At 41.3% G+C, this 19,587-nt stretch overlaps 1 protein-coding gene across 1 annotated transcript in view; it reads right to left on the bottom strand.

Annotated features, from left to right (window-relative positions):
- Positions 1–19,587, bottom strand: part of PLEKHM3 (pleckstrin homology domain containing M3) — a 436,952-nt gene that overhangs the window by 329,671 nt on the left and 87,694 nt on the right. Inside the window, exon 3 of the mRNA XM_068244963.1 lies at positions 9,525–10,460. Within this exon, the coding sequence (XP_068101064.1) occupies positions 9,525–10,460 (936 nt within the window). The remainder of the gene's footprint in view (positions 1–9,524; positions 10,461–19,587) is intronic.

Below are 19,587 nucleotides of genomic sequence, written 5' to 3'. Positions count from 1 at the left end.
ATGGCATCTCCCACCTGTTAGGCCTAACGGTGCTGTAGGCATCAGTTTTATGCTTGATCAGAAACTCAAACAGATCAAGGGAGCTGTAAAAATTGTCCATGGTGACACAATAGCCTTTGTCCAGTAAAGGGACAGGACAGAGGATGTCGTCACTCCGTAGTCGCTGAACCTTGGGGCTAAACATGGTGCATTTTCCGGTATACAGTATCATATTCCAGATGTATCCGGTTGCTGCTTCACATAGCATGTATGATTTTACTCCAAAGCTTGGATGCTATGTATTGCACCCAACTCAGCCATCCCTTATAGGCCATCAGGCTCTTGTCCACACTTATGTCCCTCTCTGGTACGTAAATGGTCCGTAAGTTGGCAACCACCATCTGATAACACTTCCCAGATCTTTTTCAGTTTTGAAGCAGGGTGGGTGGACTCCCCAATGGTGTTGTTGTTGGAGAAGTGCAAATATTTCATAATCAGGCTAAAGCGATATTCGCACTTTAACGTACTGAAGAAAGGGGTAGCGATTATTTTATTGGTTGCCCAAAACCATTTCTGCAGGATTTTTTTTTTTATCACATTGATCAAAGTGACCCTGATCAGTGACTAAAATTAAAAGATTTCACTTACATGGGGCTTCCGCCAGACACCGTAGGCCGCGAGGTCCTCCGGCGTCCTCCTGGCTCCTCTCCTGGATCCTGTCGCATGGTGTCATCACGCCGGCCGCTATGTGTCATCACGGCGGCCAGCGTAACAGGTCTGCGCATGCACGGTTTAGGGTAGAAAACCACGCCAGCGGACCTCACGGCCTATGATGGGCTGCAGGAAGCCCCCAGGTAAGTGAAAACTTTTAATTGTAGTCACTGCTCAGAGTCCCTTTAAAGCAGGATTGTCACCATAAAAATCAAATTTCAACAGCAACTGGTCTGTGTCTGGAGTCTGTGTCTGGAGTGTATTAAGTGATAAAGATGCTAATCCTGCATTCAAAACTTTCAAAACTTTTTCTGCTGTTATGATTTGGAGTTATCACATACTTAAAGCGGACCCAAACCAAATATTTTTTTAATTCAAAATATTTAGTTGCACCACTCTGACACATACAAAGATAAATAAACACTCCTTCAAGCCTATAAGTATTTCAGTGCATGCTTTTCACCCTTCTCTTTTCATAACTAGGGTTATACAGGTGGCAGCCATTAGCAATTCCTCCTTTGCTGGACACCATCTCCTCCACCAGTTTGCTGGATTCTGTCCCGGCAATATGAAAGAAAAGGAGGGGTTTCTCCTAAAAATGTTAAACATTTTATATTTGTCATCATGCAGCTGAAAAAAGGCAGCTATTTATTATTATAATTTACAAAATAGATTTTATTTCTGAAATCTTGTATTTTTAATTTGGGTCCACTTTAAGGAACACTGGCCCTTTAGTAGTCAGCGCCAAACAGTTGCATGCTGCGGGTTCTTTTTATCTATAATATATTTCTCCTCTTCCATTTATTTCCCTGACTAGCTGCTTATCTGAAACACGATCCACTGCTCACTTGTGTTTACAAGCTAGGCCGAGGTGACTCAGCAATTGGAGGAGAAAATAAAAAAAAGTAAAAGGGCAGAAATTACATCAGGATTTAGCCTAAACCGTGGGCAAAAGACATGGTTCCCACCAGGAACAGAATTCTCTTCATTTACTATATAACATTAACTGAAATCAAAACGTGGACAGTACAATACATGTGTTATGGAAGTAGATCAAGTATTTATCTACTTATACATGTGTTTTTTCCCCCTGCCTTAGTATGGCTAATCCTACTGCTTTAAAAAGTGTTTTATCTTTTTTTTTTTTTCTTGTTTCTCTATGGATTTTACTTAAAGGGACTCCAAGCAGTGCAGTAACTATGGAAAGATGCATACCATTTTGAAGCTCTCTTTCTCCTCTTACCAATGATATGAAAACCGCCACCCTATGCCTTTTAGTTTTCGTTATTTTTGCGATCGAAATCGCGGCCGCCATCTTTGATTCCTTATTCAGCATTGTATTATGCAGGGCGACACTTTCCCCAGTGTCGGCAGCTCCATTCAGTGCAATGCAATGAAATACAAGGAACCCAGGGGGATATAATTACAAACAACATGCCGGTAGGTGTGAGGATATAATTAATTAGTTGCGGGTATGCTTAAAGGCATACCCACAGGCACTGCTTGGAGTCCCTTTAATAAGGGTTAAGTAAAAGATAAGCCCTTACAGCCACAGGAACATAGCTGTGAAGTAAATCTCTCAGGCTGGGCAAGTTACGATAGATAAAGTCTGTAAAAAAATAAATAAATACAAATAAAAAAAAGTTTTATCAAACAGTATGTTTATTAGAGTGAGTGCTAACTAAACATACTTATGTTCATTCAATCTAGACACACTTCAAATTATTTTCTAACCTCTGACAAGTTCCAACCTCTCTAGTACGTTTTCACATGAGTCTCGATTTACTTCTGACTTGTTTGTGTATCTCAACCATTTTCACAGTGTAGTTTTGAACAAATAGAAAAATACAAACTAATTAAGATAAATCAAATGAGGAATACATTTGATCTTACATTTCCTGTGGAGATAGGATTAGCCGAAAAGACAAAGACTTGTCCCAAGCTATTACATTTTAATCACTTTAACTTAACAAATAAAGCAGTCCTGAGCCTCTACTTGTCAATGGAATTTGCAACTAAAAAGTAAATTCACAAGCATTGGTCTTTATTTATTCCCATCCTTGACAGAACAAGAGAGGGTTATTACTGTAGCTTTAAGTTCCATCTTTTTATTTCTCATCTTTGATTACCAATTGGACCTTGCCACTCTTTAGCACTAATTTGTCAAGCTAAACAAAGCAAGGATTTGTACCTCCTGTAAGGTCTCAATTAGAACTGGCTTCATCTACATTATGCACCATTCAACCAGGACACAATGACTATAATTACTGGAATGTCCTCTAAAGGGCTGAAGAATTTGCCCCTCCTTACCCAGCAAGGGTTTCTCCTAACCAAAGCTGTCTGTTAAAATCTTGGGTTTCTATTGTTAAATTACCAATGCACAGTATTTGGGTTAGACAGGAATACAATAACAAATGACAAGGAAAACTCTAATATTTAACTCTAGACCTACGCATTAAAGTAACAAAGTCAGTCAAAAACTAACCAAGGTATTCACAACATGGGAGATCTTAAGGGGCCCATACACTGGTCGATTTCAGCCCTCGATCGACGCCTGGTTCGACCGCTCTGATCAAATCGGCTAGAAATTGATGCCGCAGGAAGCATGATCGATCGGCCGATCAATCGATTTCCGACTGATTTCAATCAATTTGCTTGATCAGTCCAGATGAAAAACTTAAAGAGAAACTCCAACCAAGAATTGAACTTTATCCCAATCAGTAGCTGATACCCCATTTTACATGAGAAATAGAATGATTTTCACAAACAGACCATCAGGGGGCGCTGTGTGACTGATTTTGTGCTGAAACCACTCCCACTAGAGGCTCTGAATACCGCGGTACTCCTGGCAACTGTAACAATGTTCACACACAGGAAATGGCTGTTTACAACTGTCTAACAGCCAGAACAGCTAGAAACAGATACATAACATGCCCACAGTAACAATGTCACCATGTAATAAATGTCAGAATGTGAATCTGGGAGAGGAAAGATTTTACAATGGGCAAACACTGACTAAATCATTTATACATAATTATGGTAAAAATGAAGCACTTTTTTTATTACATTATTTTCACTGGAGTTCCTCTTTAAGTCAATCGGCTGCTGGCAGCAGATCGATGGCCCATAGATTTGCATTGGATTGAATGGTGCAATAATGCATTTAGATCGATTTTTAATAGATTTCATTCTGAAATCTTTTTTTTTTTTTTTTTTTATAAGAGATTGTTTATTGAAAAGTTTTTTAACATACAAAACTGCTCCAAAGGGAGCAGCAAAACGAACAAAAACAGAACAAACATGAAAATTAACCTGAGTGGGTTACAATCCGAGCATCAATTATTAAATTGAAATTGACAGTTTCTCGCATCAGTAAATGTATACAGACAAAATATAATGACAATGTATGTTAGAGAAATATGCATAGGCAGCATGAAATGCAGTTTTAATCATGAATAAATGAACACTAGAAACTCTTACTATATTTTGATACAAGAGATATATGCTACTATTGCACAGTGTCCTGGACTGAAACAGTAATGTCTAGATTGGGTATGGTTGTGTCAGAAGAGTCAACCCATTTAGACCAGATTTTATCAAATTTATGGGGTTGGTGACGTGAATGATAGGTTAGCTTATAGAGGGGTAACGCTTGATTTACCAACTTCTTCCAATGATGGAGATTTGGTACCGTGTTTTGTTTCCACTGTAGGACCAAAGACTTCCTTACATAAAAAAGCAGGATCTGAAGGAGTATAGTTTCTCTCCGGCTACATGGAATATCTGATAGCATACCAAGCATACAGGATTTGAAGTTAAGGACGTCGGGCAAATTTAAGGAGTCTCTAAGAAAATGGGCTACCGCTTTCCAATTCATTCTGAAATCTATTGGAAATCTGTTCCTTGTGTGTGGCACACATCAGATACATTCCTGTCAGATTTGACCTGACAGGCATTTCATAGGAATCTACAGTATCTGATGGTCGAATCTGCTGCAAATCTATAAGTGTATGGCCATCATTACACAGCAAAGCAACACTTCCCTCAACACTTCCCTCTTGTTCTTTAAGTGTAACTCCACTATCATTAAGAAGAAGAAAAATCCTAATCAAATCATCTTTATACATTTAACATTTAAAGAGGAACTCCAGTGAAAATAATGTAAAAAAAAAGTGCTTAATTTTTAAAATAATTATGTATAAACGATTTAGTCAGTGTTTGCTCATTATAACATCTTTCCTTTCCCTGATTTACATTCAGAAATTTATCACATGGTGACATTTTTACTGCTGGCGGGTGTCACTGGAAGGAGATGCTGCTTGCTTTTTTTGGCAGTTGGAAACAGCTGTTATTTCCCACAAGGCAACAAGGCTCCCACAGTATGATGTCAGGACCTCAGAGCTGTAAAGCGCTGACAGCATACCGTGGAAGGGGTTCACTACAAAATCAGCCATACAGAGCCCCCTGATGATCTGTTTGAGAAAAGGAATAGATTTCTCATGGGAAAGGAGGTATTAGGTACTGATTGGGATGATGTTCAATTCTGTACGGTTTCTCTTTAAAGTATTTTAACAAGATCTATTAAATGTACTTAAAGAAACTGTAATAACTAGACATACCTATGGCTAAAGCTGTCTTGCATAGCTCTCAGCTGGTACCAATATCGGAGTGCTTATGTTGTTTTGTCAGGGATTAAAAATTAAAACAATTAACAATGACACTAGTTTACCTCTCAATTGTTTTAATAAGGTTTGCAGCCCACCTGCACTGGGACTGACAAGGGCCCTCCCCTCTTTACTGGTAGATTTTAACCAATTATCAAATAAAAGTTACATTTAGTCAGGCTAGCAACAGCCAGCATAAGGGCCCAGCTGCCACCAGCCAGGAGGCCCAGCCACCCATTTCTCCTGGCCAGCAACAGTCAGAAGGAGGGTCACCTGCCAGGCCAGTAGGAGGGCCTGCAGCCAGGAGAACCAGGTCCAGCCGCCCAACCACTTAGTCACCAGCAAGGCCAGCAGGTGGGCCAGCTTTATGCAGCCATGAGGCCCAGCAACCCATCGCAGTCACTTAGCCAGATTAGCAACAAGCAGTCACCAGCCATGCCAGCAAGAGGGCCAGCTGCCAGCGTACAGGAGGCCCAGACACTTAAATGATAGGTGGCCAGCAAGAGCTAGTAGAAGGACCAGCTGCCTGCAGCCAGGAGAAGTAGGCCTAGTCACTCAAAAGGACCACACAAAACAGTATTTTACTATTATTTTTTCATTATTTTTTATTTTCATTCTTCAGCTGCTTTGCATCTAGTCTCTATTGCTCCAGCAGTCTCCCATCATGTGACCCACCATTACATACCGGCGGTTTATATGTTGAGAGATGCTGCTGGAGCCATTGATAACACACTAAGCAGCTATGGAAAGGAAGATGTAATATGAAATGCTGGAGCCTGGAGAGGTGAAACACTCTTCTGCAAACACCACTCTCAACTCGGCAGAAAGAAAGGGTACTTATATTGGGGGAAGGGAAGGACACATCTGGTTACCTATACTAGGAGGAACATCTCTAACTACCTATAGTGGGTGACTTCTCTGGCACCCTAATACTGGGGGCACCTCTGGCTTCTAAACACTTTTGGGGAGCAAATCTGGCTACCTAATATATACTTATTGGTGAGCACATCTGTCTATTTCTTTCCGAGGTGAATCCACAGGACTATCTAATACTGGTATTTGGAAGACACTTTTGGCTACCTGCTAATAATATCTAAGGACACATCTGGCTAACTATTACTACTATACGGTAATGGGTCTTACACGGTGCAATTGTGCGTCGGAATCGAGCCGCTGGCTCGATGCCGGTGCGTCCCCGCGGGCACTTCCTTATCACCGCTTCGTTTCTTCCATTGGGATCTAGCGCGGTATCGATCCGGCGCGGTGATCGGACACGTCGGATATTATCAATCGTGCCATCAGCAGCTCGATTGGTAATAAAAATTGAGCCGTCTATGCCCAGCATAACACTGCTAACTTACAGGGCTACCTAATGATGCTAACTGGGGCCACATCTGGCTACTTAATAAGATATCTAGGGGCACATAGCTACTTATTTTATTTGGGGGAACAGGACTACTTTATTAATTTATTTTGAGGCACCTGGCTATTTCATAATTTGATCTTGAGGTAAGAGATATGTTAGCTTGTCTGGATGCATACGTCTACTTACATTTTTTTATCTGCTATTTTGTTAGTTTATCTGGATGCATACATCTACTTAATGTTTTTATCTGGGGCCATGGGAATAATTACCGTATTTTTCGGACTATAAGACGCACTTTTTCTCCCCCAAAAGTGGGGAGAAAAAGTACCTGCGTCTTATAGTCCGAATGTAAGCTAACCTGGTGTTTGTTTCCGTATGGTTAAATAGGTCCTAAGCGAGCGAGTGCTGTCCAGAGCGGCATAGCAGCAGCCGCTGTAACTATGCACATTAATTGTCCTTTGATCTTAATCTCCAAGCCCCCCCCTCCCAGCGTGCCCCGCAGCAGCGTGTTCCACAATGTTTACATGTGACACAGGAGAAGCCGCCGTTATCAGCATAGCTAGTCCTTTGATCTCGCCCAGAAGCCGTCACCTCTAATGCTGGTCCTTTAAATGTGCCCAGAATACGCCGCCCGCCGTCACCCGCTGTTAGCTCTAATGCCCGAAGCCGTCACCCGCCATTATCACTGTCAATCCTTTAAACTTGCCCAGATTACGCCGCCCGCCGTTATCTCCAATGCTTGTCCTTGGATCTTGCGCAGCGTCAGACCCCATTAGCATGATCCCTGCTGACAGGCAATTCAGCCGCTATAGCGGCAGAGTCCTAAGGCTTCCGTACTACCCTGTTTACGTACGTCACCCCATGACCCGGCACATGTACGGCACAGGTCATTAGAGGGCGCCAGTAAACAGGGTAGTACGGAAGCCTGAGGACTCTGCCGCTATAGCGACTGAATTGCCTGTCAGCAGGGATCGTGCTAATGGGGTCTGACGCTGGGCAAGATCCAAGGACGGCGGGCGGCAAATTCTGGGCAAGTTTAAAGGATTGACAGTGATAATGGCGGGTGACGGCTTCCGGCATTAGAGCTAACATCGGGTGACGGCTTCTGGGTGAGATCAAAGGACGAGCATTGGCGGGCCATGTATACTGGGCAAGTTTAAAAGGACCAGCATTAGAGGTGACGGCTTCTGGGCGAGATCAAAGGACTAGCTATGCTGATAATGGCGGCTTCTCCTGTGTCACATGTAAACATTGTGAAACACGCTGCTGGGGGGGGGGGGGGGGGATTAAGATCAAAGGACAAGTAGTGTGCATAGTTACAGCAGCTGCTGCTATGACCTTTAGAAGACTGTGGATCACACTGGTGCTGCTGCCATCATTTGCATGGCATGGACACCCACACTGGCCCCAGCACTGTCACCCAGGCTGGTAAGATTTCCTTTAATGTACTTAAATTTACTGTTTAGTTAGTGTAGCTGGGGAAAGAAAGGAGGGGGGGTTGTGTAGCTTGGTGGGGGGGCTTGGAGGATGGGGGGCAGCAGGAGTTAGTGAAGTGTAGTTTAGTATAGTTTGTGGGGACATCAGGGGTTAGTGTAACTTGGCAGTGTAACAAGGTCCATAAGACACTCCTGGACCATGGATGCACCCAGGTTTAGTATATTTTTCCCCTGGTTTTTACCCCCTAAACCTAGGTGCGTCTTATAGTCCGGAGCGTCTTGTAGTCCGAAAAATACGGTAAGTCTTTTATCTGGAGACGTTACTACTTCATTATTTTATCTGGAAACATGTAACTACTCTTTTTCTTTAGAAGCACATGACTACTTGATTATTTTTATATATGGAGGCATGTGACTACTTCTTTAATCTTGAGGCACATGGATACTTAATTTATATATCTGGAGGTATAGTGGTAAACCATCAGGTTAATTCTGGTATCTGAGGCTCACATATCTCTCTGATAACAGTATGGTGGTCTCCCATTGTATGTTGGACTGAGATCTTCCACCTTGCCTAATCACCCTTTCAACCAATAAACAAAAAGGTTGGGGGTGGGGGATGGGGGTCCTAAATCCATTGCTTTGCCTGGGGCCTGTATGTTCTTAATCCAGCTCTGGTCATATAAAATAATGAAGACTGCTAAATATAAATAAACATGTTGAGTAACTATAATACACAGCTACTGAATATGTTAAACAACTTATTAAAGTGAGTGTAATATAAAGAAACTATAGGTTGTTTTTCTGTTTTTTCAAATGTAATTTACCTGTGCTTATTACTGATGTTTCAACTACAGTTCAAATACACATAAAAGAACACAGCCAGTGGTATGCTTACTTATTTGGCTCATTGCTTTAGAGCACAGATGTCAAACACAAGGCCCGCACACCATTTGAGGGATCAAATTAAAACTTGTGCTTAGTCACAGATTAGGGGAATTAGCAAGAAGTTTTGAATCAGGATGATACCGTTTATTGGCTAACTTAGAGATGGATAAACAGTGAGCTTTCGACTTATAAAAAGCCTTCGCTGTGTTTTTCAGTTTTGGTCAGGAACCAGTCCGACGAAGGCTTTTTATAAGTCGAAAGCTCACTGTTTATCCATCTCTAAGTTAGCCTATAAATAGTATCATCCTGATTCAAAACTTCTTGCTTTTACTCATGGCTAACACGGTACAACACTTTACTGCTTCTATTAGGGGAATTAGATAGGCTAAATAGGTCCACTTTAAAGCGGTACTAAAATGAGTGAGGATGCCATCTTTCACAGGTTGGAAGTCAATATTTTACTGTAAAATGTGAGTTTACCTGCACACTTGAACCTCTGAGCAGTTAGACCTCTCTCCAAAGCCAGGGTTGTCAAGATTCCTAAAAAACTTGAAGTGACTGACTGACGCTTGCTCCTTTGTAGTTCCCTAAGTGATGTATGTTCTTCCTTTATATTTGTAAGAGGCACTAGCAGACTCTGATCATGTTGCCGAGCAGAATTAGAAGCAGATATAATGGCATCTATCCATTCATGGGCTTTTTGACGGGTTTCGGTTCGAAGACGAAGAATATCTTGAGGGAAAATTACTTGAAAACAGGAATCATATCCATCATGACTGTCCATCTGGATTGACCTACAACCATTTATATTATAGCTAAGTAATGGATCCTCATCCATACAATTAGACCTATATGCAGTTAGGTGAGAACTAGACAAAACAAATGTAAATGCCTTCCAGTTGTTATGGATGGTTAGCCGATAAAGGGTTCCCGTTTTCAAGATGTTTTTGTGATACCCATTTGGTACGTTCACAGACCTTGAAATTTCATTCGGTTTGCTTGACAAGCTATGGTTTTCCAACCAGTCACACTTACTGTCACTCGTGTTTTTAGATCTTTTTGTGACATCGTGTTGATTTATGACATAATCTGCCACTAGAGTCAATGAACGAACTCCTTCCCACAATTTCTGTCCCCAGTCCAATGCCTCCCATGCAGAATCTGCTTTCAATTGTATTTGGCTATTATCTGACATTAACAGGTCTACCAATTTGGTTTCATGACTTCCTGTAATAGTGATACTTTCAATATTAGCAAGAGGATAAGCAGTTATGGCATTATCATTACCACTATCATCAGTACCATAGATGTGTAACTTGTATTGAGATATCTCAGCATAACAATTTTTCCAAAAGTTCTCTTGAGTTCTCCGCGTTTCCAGGAATCCTTTCTTGAGAATATTTGAAAATAGGTGGTCTGGACAAACAAAGAAAGAAAAATTACTATTCATCATACTTATAAATGGTACATACACGAGATATTAAAGATTACATATCATTTGCAAGTAGACAAAGTTCTGAAATATTTGCATTGCTATCAATGCAATACACAGTAGAGCATAACTGAGGTGATGTACTATAGCTGGACAACAAATAGGGAAAATCTGGGGGCATGTCTGCCGCGCAACCACGCTGGACGTGTGAGTCAGGAGCTCCACTCAGACACCCTGCTCTAAGCGGCTAAAAAGCATGCCATCAGCATCTTTTTCCCGGCGAACAGGGAAGCAACATGTTGGAGGTACTGATGGAACATCATGGAACCATGAAGAGGAAGAATCGGAAGCAAAACCCCAGTAATTGCCGGAGCTATTTGCAGGGATGCAGGCCCGCGCTTCCTCCAAAGATGGCACCGGCGATAAGATGGAGGGAGGGCCCACACTGACTGAAGCTTCCTACGCTGTCCTGATCTCAGCGCCGGAATAAGGCAATAAGACCCTGGTTGACTCGTCCTTAGACATCGATTCTCCCACATCTAGAAGCTCTGTGAAATCTAAAATGAAACTCACTGCATACGATGAGCAGGTAAGCTCAGCTGACACATTGTAACGATTGGTGTCAGCAACACAGATTTTTCTGATTATTGGTGATCTGCAGTATCACCAATAATACAGATGCTATACCTGATTATGTGGTGATCTGCAGAATCACCAATAATACTAGTATAGCTAGACACAGGACACCCAATGTGATATAGTGTTTTGTGCAACAGTAATTGGAGAGATTATCTCCCGAGAAGTGGGAGATACAAACACTTCTGCAGCCTAGGATTCCCTGCGGGGCAGGGAACCAGGCTGTACTACAGCCAGTGGATACTTGAGGAGCAGGAATCACTGTCTGGAGTAATATTGATGATGATTGGTCTGCAGCTAGGGATTCCCTGAGGAGCAGGGAGTCAGACTGTACTGCAGCCAAGGATTCCCTGAGAGGCAGGGAATCAGACTGTACTGCAGCCAGTGGACCTTGGATAGGTAGAGACCCACTGACTGTGCTGCACGATGGTCTCCAGTGGAGCTGGTGACCATAGGCCTGATATAGCGGCTAATAACCACCTGAAGAGCAGGTGTCACAGGTATACAGTAAGGCTGATCACCCAGGGGCTATGTGACAGCCAGAAAGGTCAGACAAGCCAGGTCGGCAACACACGGACAGACAAAGTACAGAAGCGGAAGACTGATTCGGTATCCAGGTACAGGCAATGTTGGCAACAGGTAATCAGATGGGCGGAAGTACCGAATCAGAGAACAGGAGAGTAGTCAGGAAAACCAGAGGTCATAACAGGTAACAGTATATATATCAATCCTAGTCTTAGCCAATCCGGAGCATAGCTTGAGTCAGCTGATCAGCATGATCAGCTGACTCTTCTAGCAGCATAAAGGTCCTGTCGCACGCGCATTTCTCCATCTGTGTGCACTAGAAGGACCAGGCAAGGCAGCATCACGCTGCTGTGCGGCAGCAGCCGCCGGCTGGGATGCTGAGATAGCCGCCATGCCGCTCTCCCATGCGGCGGCATCTCCGCTATTCATTACACACATCAGTAGATATGGCCCGAACGGTGCAACAGCGAACGGTTCCCGGTGAACTTCCGGTGGTTCGCGTTCGCCATGTAAGGCAAACTTTTCCGGAAGTTCGGTTCACCCCCATAGTGCACCATTAGGGTCAACTTTGACCCTCTATATCACAGTCAGCAGGCACATTGTAGCCAATCAGGCTACACTTCCTCGTGGAGCCACTCCCCCCCCTTATAAAAGGCAGGCACCGCCAGTCATTACACTCACTCGTGTGCCTGCACTAATTAGAGAAGGGACAGCTGTTGTAGACTCTCTCATAGGGAAAGATTAGTTAGGCTCTTGTAGGCTTGTTAGCTTGCTCCTTGCTGATTTCTTATTTGCTAAAATAGCACCCCACAACAGCTCTTTTGAGAGCTACTCTTTTCTTGTGATCTATTTTTGTGATCTATTTTGTTTCTATGTGTCCCACTGACACTTGTGTTGCATAGATAGCCTTGCTAATTCATACTGTGTGTGTGCCACTGCCAGCCACGCCCAGTGACTACCTGTGTGTGTGACAGGTGCACATTGTAAAACCCAGTACTGCTTATACCTACCTGTTGTGTTCAGTTTGTCAGAATTCTAGCGGTTTTATTTATGCAGGAAAAGCTGTCATATGTGTATGTATATATAAACATTAATAATCAATACAGTCCTTCTAAAGAAAGAAATAATTATTGTTAAACCCTATATGATAGAATCTATTACTTTGAATTGCATTTAATGCTGGATTCTGTCAGTGATAGTTAGAGAAAGTAAAACTTTTATAAGATTGTTTTAACACATGATGTTTTGGGAACAGGCTTTATAAAACATAAACAATAGAAGGTGTTTTCCCAATTAGTTAAAGATGATTCAATGATGCCACCTGGCGGTTTTATAGTCTTATATAATTAATATTATTTGTTATGAAATGCTGACCTCTGCCGGTGGACATTATTATATTTATTTCTTCATCAGAAAGACAAATATATAAAACATGATTTTATATTATTAAAATTTAATATGCAATTATTTCTTATATGATTGTTTTAAGAAGAATTATATATAATAAATATAATAAGCTTTATATTTAAATGAGTATATTAGAAGCCCTGTATGCTTCAATAAGCCGTAAATTGCTGAAGGCTCTTACAGGTCTGTGTACAGTGTCAACCTGACCAATCTTATGTCTGGGAAAGTACCAAGACATTCCAACATAATTAGCAGAACACTTTATCAGAAATGCATCATGAATGACATTGTTTAGTCTCAATGTCTGGGGCAGCCAGCAGACAAGATGGCTGGTGACGTCCATTTTTAATTAACTGCGTCAGAAATTACCCTATATCAAATGTCAAGCACTCCAAATGACGTTAATTCCCACAAGATAAGGTAATTAAGGAATTTATAAACAATAATATTATGATTAAGGTATTCAAAACAAAAAAGTGTTATGGGTATTTTAAATGTCAAAGATAGCGAGCTACGCATGGAAGCTTTAGCCAATTGGAACCTGGGATTCAGGGAAAGTCCAGATTAGGCAGCCATATTGCCTCCAACCCCTTTAAAAGTAGGGGCTGAACGCTCATAGTTTGCAGAAGCCCAACAATCTCCTGAGAAGACACATGAGGCAGAAGCTACCTTCCCACACGTGGTTCTAGATGCTGAAGATGACAGAGAAGGGGTAATATGCTTAATATTCTGGTGATTTACTTTATTAATTTTTCAGCATTAAGTTTGTTAATATGTTAGCAAGAAGTTTTTTTAGAAGCTATTTTTATGCTATCTCTTTAAAAAGATTACTACAAGTTTTACACAGCTACTATATACACAGCTATTGATACAGATGAGACTACTTTTGATCTTATTCTACAAAACACAATTGTTATATTCTTTTTTAGAAGATGGATGATCGCTTGGCTATATAAGCCTTGATGAGATGGAATACTGTTAGAAGGAAACACTACTTGGAACTGTTCATATTTTGTATATATGCTGTATGATAAGCAAATACAATTTTTTATATAATATCATATACTGAATGCTCTGATTCATTTCAAGGTATACCGTCAATCTATAATTACTGTTATAGAGGGTTCAGACCCCACTATGCCGGATTTATATGATAGCAACGCTTTAAGGGCTGGTCCTTTACTGAGTTAGCAATCATGAAAAAGGCAAGAACCGCTCAGGTTTTTGACAAGTGCACCCACCTCATCACTGCATATACCTACCTGTTGTGTTGCGTGTACATGTCTGCCTAATTTTTCTGGCTGCAGCTGCAACAACAAAACAAAAGGTATGTACATGTGCCCATTCCCCTTCGTGATCATTACCATAAGCAATGACCACCGGCGATATGAGTGTCTCGGGGGTTGGCACACCAAAGATAATAAGGTTGTTGCTTCATTGTGGACAGATTAAAATTTGATCAGCTGGACAGTCACTGCTGTTCTATCATTGAGCTACCACAGCCCGGCGACCATATGGGCTTGAAAACCGCCACGGCCTGTACTCTCGCCATGGTGCGCACCAGTCCAGCACGGCTGTCACTACGCAAACAGCTGTTTGCGGTGCGTTACACAGTGAGTTTGGTGTGTCAGTGTGAATCAGTATTCTAATTACACTCTCTGATTGATGTATACACATGCACGATGTTTGAAAGCACTTTAGGCCTGCAATTTAGCATTCAATGTGATTTCTGCCATTAAAATGCTGCTTTGCGTCAAATCCAGACTTTTGGCATGTATCCCACGCCGCCATGCCCCCCTCCAGGTGTTAGACCCCTTGAAACATCTTTTCCATCACTTTTGTGGACAGCATAATTTTTTCTAGTTTTCAAAGTTCGCCTCCCCATTGAAGTCTATTGCGGTTCACGAAAGTTTGCGCGAACCGAACTTTCACGGAAGTTCACGAACCCGGTTCGCAAACCGAAAATCGTAGGTTCGGGCCATCTCTACACATCAGTAGCTCCCATCCCTACACTACAGCCTGCACTCCAATCTCCCCTTGAGAACGTTCCTGCCACTGACCAAGGGATCACTCAAACCTATCTAAAAGAACTAATAGTCACACTCAAAACCTCCTTATCTGCTGAGTTTCTACATATAGCAAATCATCTACAGCAGTTTATCAGCACGCTGGAAGACAAGGTAGCAACAGTGGAGCATAGTGTGGCCATGCTTACTACAGAGCACAATAAAATGGTTGACTGTTGGGAAGAAAATCAGCAAGAGATATGGCTCAAGATGAAAGCAGCCGATTTGGAGGACAGAAATAGGAGATGCAATCCTAAATTTAGAGGGGTGGATGAGACAATACCACAGTCGCAGCTTAAAGAATACAGTACATTGGTGCTTTAGTGCAGAAAACCCTGCCTAATCTGTCAGAAATTGAAAGGGTAATTGAACATCCACACAGGCTTCCCAAGCCTCCTCACCTACCAGACAATGTCCCCAGGGACGTCATCTGCAATTTCCAATTCTTTCATACCAAAGAAAAACTGCTTCTGTGTGTTAAACAGAATGGATCTCTACCTGAACTATTTAAAGGTATCACCCTGTACGCCGACCTGTCACAAGCTACATTGGCGAAGCGCAGATCGCTTGCACCTATCACAAGGGCACTACAAGAGCACACAATTTTATACCGCTGGGGATTCCCTACAAAGCTACTAGTCACAAGAGGAGAGAAAGTATTCTCACTTCAAACCTCCGAAGATGGCTACAAATTGCTATCCTATTGGGGAATATAATGCGAAGATATACCCTGCAAAACCCCAACGTACCACCTACGCAGCCAAAATTTTGCTTGATTGGCACTTATTACTTTGATGGGTTCGTCTGGCTCTATCCTACTTTCTTCAAATTTTGCTACAGCTTTTAGTAGTGGCGTCCCTACTCAAATGGGGAGTACCAAGTCACTACTTTCCCCACTCTGGGGAGGATCTCTACAGCTCAGCTTATTTGTACAACACCACTATAATTTGGTGGGATACAACTCCAACACCGCTCACAAAATCCTCATGGCTCGATTAAGGATTAAAGATTACAAAACACAGATGGTCTACCCCTATTCCTATCCCAGATTTCTTGGAACGATTCTGGTCTATATATATCCTATTAGAAACTCTCCTTTGGTTACTATTCTGCTACCCGAACTTGCTAAAGCTTCAATCTATATGGTGAACTTTACCTCAATAAACGTTAAGGGTCTTAATACCCCAAGAAAAAGACACACTGTGGAAAGAAGCAACTTGACTGAAAACAGAGGTTTTGTTTATCCTCATAGAAGGCAAAGTCCTGACCTGCTCACATCTGAATTTCCTCCACATAATCTGTAAAAACTTTCAAAAGAAAAAGAGTGGTGTGATGATTGCTTTCCATAAAAATTTAGATGTGGACATTATCTCAGTAGAAAAAGATACACTGGGCCGTTATCTACTTATCTCATGTGATATCAAGTAGCTTGTACCTTACTTAATATACAGTATATGCACCTAACGCAGGTCAACTTAGGTTTTTACAGAAATTAATCCTTATAATAAAGGAAAATACCCTGGCCTCATAATAGGAGGAGATTTTAACACTATAATTGACCCAATACTAGACACTACAAACAGCCATGCTAAAACCTCCACAATTCTTTTTTATTTAATCTCTAAGTGGGATCTCTTTGACTCTTGGAGAATCACACATGGTGAAGAGAGAGGCTACACATATTCCTCCCATGTACACTAGAATCGATTTTTTTCTAACAAATAGGTGGACTTTAAAAAAAAAAAATATCAGGCACAGCTATACATTGTATAATTTGGTCGTATCATGCCCTTATAACCTTATCAATAGACTTCACAGCAACCAAATCTCCTAGACCTCCATGGAGGCTAAATAATACTCTACTGTTATCAGAAGCCAATAAGAAACAGATTTATGATCAAATGATAGAATATTTTGACATAAATACCAAGGCAGAAGTTGGAGAAGCCACAATCTGGTTAGCCTGTAAGGCAGTCCTGAGAGGACATCTTATTAAGTTAGGAGCACGAGCCAAGAGGGAGAAAGAAGGGAAAATGGGCAAATTACTTAATTTAATCAAAAAAGCAGAATTAAGCTATAAGAAACATACCACACAAGCAGGATCTCCCTCTTTATTTGACCTTAGACAGGAGCTCGATCTCTTCTTGCAGCAGAATATGAATCCTGGTTATCCAGACTCAAACTATTGCAATATCACCAAAACAACAAAGCAAGCTCTACCCTTGCTAAACGTATTCAGCATAAACTAGCTAAAGCAAAGATTCCTTAACTCATTCAACCCTTCTTAAAAAAGCCTCTACATGATCCCCAAGCTATAGCTGATGCATTCAACAACTTTTATAAATCTCTCTACAATCTAAGGGAAGACGATAACACCCCCCAACCTTCCCATAAAAACATAGAATTCCTAAAAAAGATTAAGCTTCCCACTATTTCATCCACACAGCTAATAGCTCTTAATTCTCCCTTTATAACTTCAGAAGTCCTGAATACAATACTCAAAGCTAAATCTAACAAAGCTCCTGGCCCAGACGGCTTATCTAATGAGTTCTATTAGACCTTTGCCCCCTATCTAGCCCCAAAGTTAACCTCCTTATTTATCAATTTCATCCAAACAGGTTTTATTCCTTCAGAGTTCACTCAATCCTGTAATACCGAAATCTGGCAAAGACCAGACATGCCCATCCAACTTCCGTCCTATTTCATTATTAAATTGTGACCTCAAATTGTACTCAAAACTCCTGGAAAACAGGTTATTTGATATGTTACCAGAAATTCTGTCTCTATACCAAGTGGGATTTACCAGGCAGGCGGCCGATGGAACCAGACGCATTTTTAATATTCTTTACTCGGAGTCGGATCGGAGGCCTTCTCTGCCTCTAGCTTTGGATGCAGAGAAGGACTTCGACAGATTCCATTGGGGCTTCCTGAGTGAAGTTTGGGATTTCGGGAAGGTTTCACCAAGCCATTATGACCCTTTATAAACCCCTTCAGCATGTGTGAATGTACCAGGTTTTATTTCCAAATCATTCGAAATAACAAACGGTACTCCACAGGGGTGCCCCCTATCACCCCTAATATTTGTACTGGTAATGGAAACATTAGCAGAAGCGATCAGGTCAAATCCAAACATCAAAGGTATCCCACTCGGCCCACTCACCAAAAATCAGCCTATTTGCGGATGACGTGCTATTATCTATATCCGATCCGCTAGATCCCTGCTGCACGTTATGAAAACTGTCAGAATTCTAAAAAGCCTCCTTATAATAAGATTAATGAATCCAAATATTCATTATAATGGATAAATATTCCTATTAAATTGAAAAGATTGATTTCTTCCTCACTTCCCTTCCTGTAGGCAAAACAGACTATTACATACTTGGGAATCTCCATCCCTTCCGACCTTAAAAATGTCTATTCAGTAAATTTCCCCCGAGCTCCTAACGAAAAAACAAAACAGACTTGACACACCTGTCTAAATTTGAATTTTTGATAGCAGGCAAAATTGCAGCTTATAAAATGGCAGTGATACCCAAAGTACTATACTTATTTAGAACTATCACTGTCCCACCTAAATTATTCAAAGAATTAAACTCTTTAATCTCCCAATACTTATGGAAACAAAAAGAAACATAGACTCTCCTCTAGTCTCACAACCCCCACAAAAATGGGAGGGTTCGGCCTCCCTAACCCTGTAATTCACCATTATGCAGCAATACCGGATATGTCACAATACTGGTGGCCTACCTCACCCCAAAAATACTGGGTCTTACAAGAACAAGAATCCTATAAAGGATTACTCATACATCAGCTCTACCTACTCTGTACACTGGTCAGGAATTTCGCCAGTTAAATGTAAACACCCTTTGATTGCATCTTCCTTAACTATATGGAATATAGCCACAAAACTTATAACAGGCCATTGCAAAACCAAAGTTACAGTCCCCTTATCCTCCCCTTGCCTTACTATCCCAAATCTTAACATCACCAGATGGACCGAAGCGGGTATTCATACCCTGGATGACATTATTGATATTAAACTGAAGCCCTTTTCCTTCCTTAAATGGAAGTACAAATTACCTGATACGGAAATTTTCCCTTATTTGCAGATCTCCCACCTCATATCAGCGAAGCCCTATAAACAACCCTTAGTAGATAACAGAATTTGGGAATTTTTATCCACCCCCAAGTACAGAAAAGGAGGAATATCCTTTTGGTATAATCTTCTCATAACTGCTACCCCTTTCCCAATACTTAAATACATCAAGGTATGGGAATATGATCTACAAACCCCATTACCGTTGTCCCTAATTTTAAAGACTCTAAAAATTCCCCAAAAATATTCCAAGTGTTTCACCCATGAGGAAACCACCAAAAGATCCTCTACAAATGGTACCTCACACTACGTATACAATCCAAAATGTCGACTAATAATTCCTCATACTGTTGGAGAAATTGTTCTAATGTAGGAACTCTT

The sequence above is a fragment of the Hyperolius riggenbachi genome, chromosome 7 (assembly GCF_040937935.1).
Source record: "Hyperolius riggenbachi isolate aHypRig1 chromosome 7, aHypRig1.pri, whole genome shotgun sequence".
Classification (NCBI taxonomy): Eukaryota; Metazoa; Chordata; class Amphibia; order Anura; family Hyperoliidae; genus Hyperolius; species Hyperolius riggenbachi.
This window is presented reverse-complemented; position numbering and strand designations above follow the sequence as displayed.